Source organism: Myotis lucifugus, unplaced genomic scaffold, assembly GCF_000147115.1.
Source record: "Myotis lucifugus unplaced genomic scaffold, Myoluc2.0 scaffold_0, whole genome shotgun sequence".
Taxonomy (NCBI): domain Eukaryota; kingdom Metazoa; phylum Chordata; class Mammalia; order Chiroptera; family Vespertilionidae; genus Myotis; species Myotis lucifugus.
Genome location: NW_005871048.1, coordinates 340,622 through 350,992, shown reverse-complemented (window position 1 = coordinate 350,992; position 10,371 = coordinate 340,622). Strand labels below are relative to the sequence as shown.

At 59.7% G+C, this 10,371-nt stretch overlaps 1 protein-coding gene across 1 annotated transcript; it reads left to right on the top strand.

Moving 5' to 3' along the window:
* The first annotated feature begins 1,051 nt into the window (after window positions 1-1,051).
* On the top strand, window positions 1,052-9,016 carry NYAP1 (neuronal tyrosine phosphorylated phosphoinositide-3-kinase adaptor 1). The gene is given in 9 exon segments (XM_006081026.3): window positions 1,052-1,090; window positions 2,333-2,437; window positions 2,439-2,485; window positions 3,818-4,173; window positions 4,651-5,972; window positions 5,974-6,163; window positions 7,019-7,234; window positions 7,436-7,545; window positions 8,063-9,016. Coding segments are annotated over 8 exon segments (2,520 nt in total). The 5' UTR covers window positions 1,052-1,090; window positions 2,333-2,416; the 3' UTR covers window positions 8,321-9,016.
* Window positions 9,017-10,371: the final 1,355 nt, after the last annotated feature.

Here is a 10,371-nt window from a genome sequence, read left to right as displayed (position 1 = left end):
TGAGAGACTGCCATATAAAGTAACATTCACAGCTTCCAGGGATTAGGGCGTGGGTATCTTTTGGAGGTCCATTTTTCAGCCGGTTAAGGGTAGAACTGAGGTTTTCTTGCAGCTAACCTGCACCAAAGGTAATTCCGAAGGAGGAATTTCTCATGGAGCTGATAAGAAAAGTGATGGAGGAAGGGGGCGAGGTCTCAGCCCCGAGCGACCATCCGGCCTTGGCCAAGGTGGCTGCAGTCAGACCTATCCAGAGCGCCCGGGTCCGAGCGGGCTCCGCCCGCGGAGTCAAAGGTTGCAGGGAGGATGACTTGGGCTGCGGGGGCGGACTGGCCCAGACTGAGCCCAGAAAGTGAGAGAAAGCCCAGGCGCCTGAGAGGCTGGAGGGATAGAGGACCAGCACCCAGCGAGCCAGCACTGTGCCCTCCGGCACCTGGGGGGGCGGCGGGAAGCTGGCGTCCAGCCAGTGGCGCACGCCCCCTGCTGGGCAGAGACAAGGAAGGTCCCGCTCCGGTCTCTGCGCCCCTCGGCCCAGAAAGAGGCCCCCCCTGCCGGCCTCGCCGCCTCACTGCACTCCGGGCTCCGCAGCCGCAGACTCAACCCTGCCGGTCGCGGGGTGCGCAGCCGGGGAGCCCCTGGCGCACAAGGGACTCGCGCGGTGCAAGCCTCGGGCTGCCGCTGGGGGGCACCGCTGCGCGCTGCGCCTGGCTTCGCTCCGCGGGGACCTTGGCCACCGAACGGAGCACGGCCCGGCCGGGCACCGGGCGAGAGGCGGCGAGGAGCGGACGCCCCAAAGCGGGGGCTGGCTGGCGCCGGGTTCCCAGCGCCCCACGACCTTTCTCCGAGTCCCCCACGAGGACTCCGTGGCCCCGTAGCTCCCACCCCAGCCAGGCGGCCGCTCCCCTCCGTCCTTGGAGAGTGGTGGAAGGGTGGGTTTGGGGCCGGGGGCGGGTCTGGGGGCGGACCCGGAGGCGGGGCTGTCTCTGCGGCAGGACCCAGCTCGGCTTCCCCCAGTCTCTCTCTTGTCTCTCCTCCTCCCTCCTCCTGCTCCGGGCGGAGCCCGGCATGGGGGGGCCGGCGTCCGGCAGGCCAGGTACGGTTATGTAGAAATTGGGGAGGCTTGGTGCGGGGAGGTGGAATGGGGGGGATCAGGGGCAGGGAGGATTGGCGGACTGAAAGACGGAGAAACCCAGGATAGCCGGACAAGGGGAAGGGGAGGGGTGCCCGTGAACCTGGGGCCCTTTGGATGGAGAGGGGGATGAAGCCGGCCAGGTTTGCCATCGACAAGGAAGGGAGAGGACGGCAGTGAGGAGGGGCGCCTGGGAGGAGAGGTGAGGCTGAGGCGCAGGAGAGTGTGTTTGGGGGAAGCGAAACCAGGCAGGTATGGAGGCCGCAGCTCTAAAGGTAGCTACGGGGCCAGACTGGAGATACCAGGGTGGGATTGAGGGGCGGGGAATGGAAGAAGGTAGCCGGAGCCTCCCAAATCCTGGAGGAGGAGGAAGGTGATTTGAGCTATCAGCGAGGGAAGCGGAGACGATCGCTGAGGAGCCAGGGCGCAGGATGAGGGGTGGACGGAGGCCCGGGCCCAGGCGAAGAACTGGAAGGGGGAAGGCAGGGGATGGAGATATTTGGATGGTAGTATTGTTAATACCCAACTCAGAGTGCCCCTACCCTTTCTCCAGCATCCCAGCCCTGCCCTCCTGACACCCCCCAGCCTCAGGGCCCAAGATGGGGTGGGGAATCTGACTACCTCCCCCTTCCCCAGTGGGGTGCAATGTTTGCAAGTAGGCCCAGGCATAACTCCTTGTCTGTAGGTATGTCCAGTTCTGTGCAGCCTATTTGTGTGTGTCTGTCTAGAGGTCTGTGTGAGCTGTGGGTGTGTCAAGTGTTTATGTCTGTGTGTCTGACTGTTCCTCGGTTGTGTTTACCTACGCTGATCTATGTGTCTGGTCCTCTGTTTGTAGATAAGGGTCTATGGCCCCTTGGTTTGTGTGTCTGAATGTGTGTTTGTGGGGCCTGTTTGGTGGATCAGGATGTATTTACAGGATGAGCATCTCTGTTGGTCTGATTTCTCCAAAGTGTGTATTTGTGGCTCTGAGCACCTTTGTCAGGATGTGTGACTCTGTACAAATGTCCATCTATGTCTGTCTATCTGTCTGTGGGTCCTTAGAGGTGGTGTTGGGTTTGTGTGCCTCTGTTTTCTCTCTAAGGACCCGAGTCATGTCTCTGTTCCTTTCTCTCTCTCTCTCTCTCTCTCTCTCTCTCTCTCTCTCTCTGATTCCTGCTCCCCCCACCCCACCTTTCTTTTTTTTCTTCTTCCCATCCCCCCACCAAGTGGATCCGGGACCCAGGGAGGGCCGTCCTCCGGGCCTGGTGGCTCTAAGCAGGGCCCCCCAGCCCCCACCTCCTACTTCACGACATGAACCTTCTCTACCGAAACAACCAAGCTGGAGTGGAGGCAGCACAAGGAGGAGGAGGCCAACAGGAGGTAAGGCTGTGTCCTGGAATGCCCCCTTACCTGCCTCCTTCCGCCTCCCCCTAGCTGGGTCACATCCCTTCTGATCTCAGAATCCGTACAGAATTGCTGGAATGGCACACACCCTGTCCCCACCCTGCTCCTGCCTCCAGACTCTGTCCTGCCCTTTTGGGGGGCTTCCAGCTAAGGAGCACCCTGTTGGCTCTTCTCCATTCCCAGAGGCCCAAGTCACTCCTTCCTAACTCACCTCTGGCCTGTGGTCTTCTCTCTCAATTTGGGGCTGGCTCCTGGCTCCCCTGTCACCTGACCTTGGAAGGGGCAGGCCATGCTGCCCTCACAGTCCAGGGATGGGGTCATTTGTGGGGCACCAGAGAAGATCCATTTGGCCCCCTCTCAGCCTCTGCTGGGGGAGGTGAGTGGCCAAGTGGTAGGGTTGTGTGTGTGTGGTGAGGGACATGTAGGCCTTACAGAAGACCCAGAGCTTGCCCTCTCCCCTTGCCCTCCCAGGGACCTGGGGTCTGGCCTCTTCTGTCTTGCTCCCTTCTCATCTTCATTCCCATTGACTGCACAGCCTCTTGGAGCCTGAGTCAGAGCCATTTCCCTGCTCCCTTCTCCCTCCTCGAAACTAGAGTTTAATTCTTGTTAATTAGATTAATCAGAGCTATCATTGCAGTGATCTCTTCCTAATGAAGGGTTAGTAGACAGGGCCTTAATGAAAGCCCACCCCACAGTTCTCCCCCTCTTGCCTGCCAGCCATCCCCTAACCTTCACTCATCCAGAAGCTCAGAGGACAGTGAAAGGGAACGGGGGTGAGCCTGGGAGGGTGACAGAGAGAGGACAGCACTGAGGAGAGACACAGACAGAGAGAGATCAGATCAGCCGGGGGAGGCTGCTCTAGCGATGTGGTGGTACAGCCCCGAGTCTGGGAGAGGAGGTGCGGTGTGGTGTGGAGCATAGGCCACTGAGGCTGGACGTGGGGAAGGCCAGAGGCCAGGTGTGAGCAGGAGTGAAAAGGAGCAGAACTGTGGTGGCAGGTGTGAGCTAGATGGGGTTGTGCTGCCTGGGTGTGCCATCTCTCTGCCTATGTATGAAATCGTCCACATGTGTGCTGTGTGCTGGATATGCCTAGGCTGAGATCGGCCAGCACTAGGCTGCTCCCCTGCACACATACTTACCTCTCCTCTCATCCCATTTTTAAAGCCCAGGGATTCTGCCTGAAGCTTCTACTTCAGTGCCCTGGACCTTCAGGCCTCCCCCCATCCCCACCCCAGTCCCTCTTCTTTCTCCCTGGGAGGCCACAGGGTTGCAACCGACCTCTGCTCCATCTTGGCCTTCTCTCCCCAGCTCCAGTAAGGAGGTGGCTCCTGCAGGCTCGGTAGGGCCCGGGGCTGGCCCAGGGCCCGGGGTCCGTGTGCGGGACATCGCCTCTCTGCGCCGCTCCCTCAGGATGGGCTTCATGACTATGCCCGCCTCCCAGGAGCACACCCCCCACCCCTGCCGCAGCGCCATGGCCCCTCGATCCCTCTCCTGCCACTCGGTGGGCAGCATGGACAGTGTGGGGGGTGGTCCTGGGGGAGGAGGTGGGGGTCTCACTGAGGACAGCAGCACACGAAGACCCCCGGCCAAGCCCCGGAGACACCCCAGCACCAAGCTCAGCATGGCAGGGTCCGGGGCAGAGACGCCCCCTAGCAAGAAGGCAGGTGAGATACCCCCAACCCTCCCCAGGGGAAGCACGGAGTGGGGAATTGGAAGGTCCATTCCAGGCCAGGGGAGGCCTGCTGGGAGGGTTCATTCAGGGAAGAACCAAGGAAGTGGAAGATTTCGTTCTCAGAGGGGCTGGGGGTGGTTCCTCTTTGGAAGGGTTTGAGATGGATTATTCAAGGACAGGGGAGATTTCCTGAAAAGTTCAATCTTGGGGAAGGAGTGACATGTCCTTGGAGGTACAGGAGGGTGGGAGAGAACTGAGGGTGGGAGCTTCAGATTCTGAGGAGTTCATTAGAAGGACTGCGGGCTGACTGGTAAGATGGGAACACCCTGGAGCTGTAAGTTGAGAAATGTGGGCAAAACGAAGAGGCAGCTATGTCCTTGCAGGTGGGTCAAGGGGTCAGAAAGGGTCTCCCCTATTCCCGTCCGCAAACAAGAGCACCGTTTATTTTTCTCTTTCCCGTTTTCCCCAGGCTCCCAGAAGCCAGCCCCAGAGGGCCGAGAGTCTAGCCGGAAGGTTCCTCCACAGAAGCCCAGGCGAAGCCCCAACACCCAGCTCTCTGTCTCCTTCGATGAGTCCTGCCCCCCAGCTCCCTCTCCCCGAGGGGGAAACTTGCCCCTTCAGCGCCTCAGTAGAGGGTCCTGCATCGCTGGGGACCCTGAGGTGGGTTCCCAAGAAGAGGAGCCAGTGTACATTGAGATGGTGGGGGACGTCTTCAGGGGAGGAGGGAGATGTGGAGGGGGCCTGACTGGGCCCCCTCTTGGGGGTGGGGGTCCGACCCCTCCAGCTGGCGCTGACTCAGACTCGGAAGAGAGTGAGGCCATATACGAGGAGATGAAATATCCGCTGCTCGAGGAGGCAGGGGAAGGCCGGGCCAATGGGCCCCCTTCGCTGACCATCGCCTCCTCGCAACACCAGCCTCATGCCCTCCAGCCCCACACCCACCATCGTCCAGCCTCCGCCCTCCCAAGCCGGAGGGACGGGACCCCCACCAAGACCACTCCTTGTGAAATCCCCCCGCCCTTCCCTAACCTCCTTCAGCATCGCCCTCCACTTCTGGCCTTCCCCCAAGCCAAGCCCGCTTCCCGAACCCCTGGCGATGGGGTCTCAAGGCTACCAGTCCTCTGCCACTCCAAGGAGCCAGTGGGCTCTACCCCAGCTCCCCAAGTGCCTGCCCGAGAGCGGGAGACGCCTCCCCTACCACCGCCGCCTCCTGCTGCCAACTTGCTGCTGCTGGGACCCTCGGGCCGGGCCCGGAGCCACTCAACACCGCTGCCACCCCAGGGCTCTGGCCAGCCCCGGGGAGAGCGGGAGCTCCCCAACTCCCACAGCATGATCTGCCCCAAGGCGGCAGGGGCGCCGGCAGCCCCTCCTGCCCCAGCCACCTTGCTCCCTGGCCCCCCCAAGGACAAGGCCGTGTCTTACACCATGGTGTACTCAGCAGTCAAGGTGACCACCCACTCCGTCCTGCCAGCTGGGCCTCCCTTGGGTGCTGGGGAGCCCAAGACAGAGAAGGAGATCTCGGTCCTCCATGGGATGCTGTGCACCAGCTCGAGGCCCCCCTTACCTGGGAAGTCCAGCCCCCACAGCGGAGCCATGGGCACAGCAGCTGGGGTTCTCCATCACCGAGGCTGCCTGGCCTCCCCACACAGCCTTCCGGACCCAACTGCAGGCCCCCTAACCCCCCTCTGGACCTACCCAGCCTCCGCAGCTGGGCTTAAGAGACCCCCTGCCTATGAAAGCCTCAAGGCTGGGGGGGTGCTGAATAAGGGCTGTGGAATGGGGGGCCCATCCCCCCCTGGTCAAGATCCAGCTGCAAGAGCAAGGGACTGATGGGGGTGCCTTTGCCAGTATTTCCTGTGCCCACGTCATCGCCAGTGCAGGGACACCAGAAGAAGAGGAGATGGGCGCAGCGGCATTTGGGGCAGGCTGGGCTCTGCAGCGGAAGGTCCTGTATGGAGGAAGGAAGGCAAAAGAACTGGACAGTGAGTGAAAGGAAGGTGGGGAGGGGTGGGGAGGGGTGCGGATGTCCATGGTGATTTAGGGGAGGCCTTGGAGGAGTTATTTGGAAGCCATGGCCCATTGTCCTGAACTGGGAAGAGTTCTGGGACACCAGAGGGCTGGGGGTATGCAGTGGACTAAAGGGACGGGGTTCCCAAGTGTGTGCTGAAGGGGCAGTAAGATCTGGGTTGGTCAGGAGAATCTGGCCCCCAGAGCAGCCTCTCCTCCTGCCCCATCCTGCTGTACTCTCTGCTCCTCCCTTTGCTGGGCTGCAGGGGTGTGTGCGAGTGTGCGCACACTTGAAGCTAAACACAGCTGCCTCCCAGCTGTTACCATGGCAACTTGTCCAGACTGGAGGAAGAGGAGAGGGAGGCCCCTACTGTTGCCTGGCAACGCAATGCTCTGCCAGGCCTACTCTCAGAGATGAGCTTAGCTCACAGTCAGCCCTTCCTCCAACAATTTCCCCCCAACATACACACGCACACTTCCTGGCTCAGGATATGGGATTCTTCCCCTCCTGGAGATAGGCCCCTGTTCTGTTTGGGTAGGTAGTCATTACAGCCCTATCTGGGGCGGTAGGGGCTTGGAAGCTAAAGCTGGGATAGGGTTAGGTCCCTCTGCCAGGAGTCATACCAATGATTGCAATGAAGGTAGCAATACTCGGGTTCCTCCTGTGTGTGAATGTGCCGGGGGAGTGTGACGTAGCCCCCTCCCTTCCCAGCTGTGACCTGCAAAGGGGCAGCTACTAGTGATCCACCCGCGCTGCAGTGTGTGGAGCTGGGGGGACAACCAGACCCCTCCCACATACAGGCACTGAGCTCTCCTTGTCATCCCAGCAGAGGCTGAGGAGAGTGCCCGGGCCTGGAACGGCAGCACCGAGGGTCCAGCCAAGGCGGAGCGCGAGGACAGGGGTCCTGTGGCATCAGGGATCCCAGTGAGGAGCCAGGGGGCAGAGGGCCTGCTGGCCAGGATCCACCACGGAGGAGACCGAGGAGGGAGTCGCACGGCGCTGCCCACACCCTGCCAGACCTTCCCGGCCTGCCACCGAAACGGAGGTGACACCCGGCCCTCCCACCCCCCTGTACACAGAGCGGGTGGGCTGGGGGGAATCTCCCAGGGCCCGTGTCCTGGAGCCTACACCCTAATACCTCCTCTGCATCCCCTTCCCGCTGATGAGGCAGGGGGCCGCCTGGAAGGGGCTGTCCTCGGGGAAACTAGGGGAGCCCTGAAGGCCCCTTCCCTCACTTCCTCCTCAGACTTCACCGGAGGCTACCGCCTGGGGCGCTCTGCCTCCACCTCGGGAGTCCGGCAGGCCGTGTTCCACACCCCCAGACCCTGCAGTCAGCCCCGGGATGTTCCCAGCCAGGTGAGGAAGATGAGGTTGGGTTATATTTGTGAAGGGACAGATAGAGAAGAAGGCCAGGATGTGGGACGAAAGGCATGAAGTCAGCCTGGGCCCTGGCACAGACTAATAGGGTCCAGGCAGAGGCTGGGGTGGGGGTGGGGGTGGGGGGAGTTGGGGGAGGATCCTGGAAAGGGGCTGCTTATGATGGGCAAGCCAGGCAGGGCCGCCACTGGTGGACAGTGTACCTTTGTGCACCCGCTCTGGGGGGGCCACTGGAAAAGTGCACCCGACGAGGAAGGCAGCTTTTCAAAGGTGCCCCAGCCTGGCCGCAGGGCTCACCGCTGGGCAAAGGGTGGTGCCAGCGCTGGGTTTCTGCTCCCATCGGTGCCCCCGCCGGGGGGAGAGGATCGGGTGAGGAGGAGACTTGTTGCTGGGAGAAGGCACTGGTCTCCGCCGGGGGGACGGGGCACGGCCATTCTGAGGTCCCCCTTCTCCCTTTCTCCCCACGTCGGGGCGGCGGCGGGAGGAAGGAGCACAGACCCACCCTGCACTGCCGCTGCCTCTGCCCCTGCCGCCCCAGCCGGCCCGCGAGCGCGACGGCAAGCTGCTGGAGGTGATCGAGCGCAAACGCTGCGTGTGCAAGGAGATCAAGGCGCGCCACCGGCCCGACCGGGGCCTCTGCAAGCAGGAGAGCATGCCCATCCTCCCCAGCTGGCGGCGGGGGCCCGAGCCCCGAAAGTCCGGCACCCCGCCCTGCCGCCGGCAGCACACCGTCCTCTGGGACACTGCCATCTGAGGAGGGCGGGAGCCGGGGCAGCAGGACTGGGGAGCAGGGCAGGGCTCTCCGAGAGACTTGCCTTGAATGAGGGACCCTGGAAGGACCAGGTGAGAGAGAGCCACCCCGGCCCTTCATCCCAACCCCTGGAGGCGGGGAGTCTGCCAGGCCCAGCGGGCTGGGGGCACTAGCAGTACCCACAGACATTTGGGGGAGGCGGAGGGTTTGCTTGAAGTTGGGAGTGAGGCTCTCGCTGCTCTTCCCACTCAGCGTGGTAGACCCCTCCCGAGAGAGCAAAGGCCAAGCCAGAGGTCAGCATGGGGGTGGAGGGAAGGGTTAGGGAGGAAGGGGACGGGCCGATTGAAGGAGGGACTGGAGAGTGAGAGGTGAAGGAGCTCTTATAGAGTCGGGAATTGGGGAGGGCATATTTATTTTATTTATTTTAGTCTAGAGGGCAATTCTGCCACCCCCCCTCCCCCAAGCAGGGAGTGGGGAGTCGAGAGCAGTTAAAGGAAAGCACGTTTGCACTCTCCCCAACGCCTAAAGGCCCCACAATCCAGGCCTGCCCCAAAGCTAGGGGTTGGTCTGGAGGGCAGCAGACTCATTTACAGTATTTACAAGTCGCCAGAATTTGGTAGGGAGCTGGCCTGTTCTGAAACAGGCATCTTCTTTAGCTCTGGAGTGAGGGTCTGGCACCAGGGATGGGTGGGATGATGGGGAAGGAGGGAAATTTTTGTGGGTGGGGGGAGGGCAGGGTATTTATTTAAATTTTAAAAAATCAGAAGAGATGTCAGGAATTTTTTTTTTAATTCCTTTCTTGCAGAATAATATATTAAAAGACTAATGATCCTAGAACTGGCTTCTTAAATTTCAGTGTGCGCTGCCTTTCTTACATTTGTTTCCTTTTCCCTCTGACCCTTGGTTGGTGGGAGTTGAGGGTTGTGCAGGGAGGGTTGAGTGGCTGTAGTAACGGGGACAGGTGGAGTGTGAGGTAAGTTTTCAGTGACTCCACATATGTATGGAGCATCTGATGTGTGCTTGACAATGTGCCGATGCAGAAGGAATATTCAAACTAAAACCTGCCCTGGAGCAGTTGTGATCTACCCAGGGAGATGACCTACCTGAGCTGACACTAGCCAGTGCTCCAGGAGTAAGAGGGGGAGAGGGCTGGGATCAGCTGAGAACGCTTCTTGGAAACTGAGCCTATAAGGACAGGTAAGGTTTGGATGAGCAGAGGGAGGAAGGAAAGTCCCAAAGTCACAGTGATTGTAGAACAGTAGAAGATGGGGGGTACGGGCCAGGAAGTGTGTTTAAATTATACAGACGCAGCCCTGGCCTGGGCACAGGGGCGGGGGGGTGGCGGGGGCTCAGTTGTCTGAAGGGTCATCCCATACACCAAAAGGTTTCAGGTTCGATTCCTGGTCAGGGCATGTGCCTAGGTTGCAGGTCCCATTTCCTGTCTGGAGGAGTATGGGAGGCAACTGATCGATATTTCTCTCCCACAACGTTTCTCTCTCCCTTCCTCTCTCTGTAGAATCAATTAAAAAACAACAACAAACATATCCTCAGGTGAGGATTAATAAATAGATAAATAAACAATACAGAGGGCAATAGGGAGTCAGCCATGATGAAGCTGGTTGAGAAAGATGGGCTTCGAAGGACCATGCTGGTCTTGGGGAAGGAACCGTGACGAATCCCGGGAGGTGATGTATCACGGGGAGGAGGATGAAAACAATGTCGGAGAATGGAGGACAAGAGACAATGAATGGGGGTGGGAGGAGGGAGAGCATCTTCCAAGCCCAGTTTGGAGCTTCTGTGATTGGGGAACTGATCACCTTGACACAGCAAGGAAAGTGGGGTGGAAAGGACTTTGAGTGAAGATCAATGAATTTGAAGCAATAGTGAATATTCAGTTAAAAGGTTTGTGACCACCTAGAAAAGAGTTTCAAAAAATATGGATAATATGGATGTTTTTAAACAGTATGGAGGACATTTTTAAAAAAACTTTGTCTTGTGTTTATTTTCATTCATATTAAAGAAATTATAACCAGCACATCAGACTTCTAGTTATT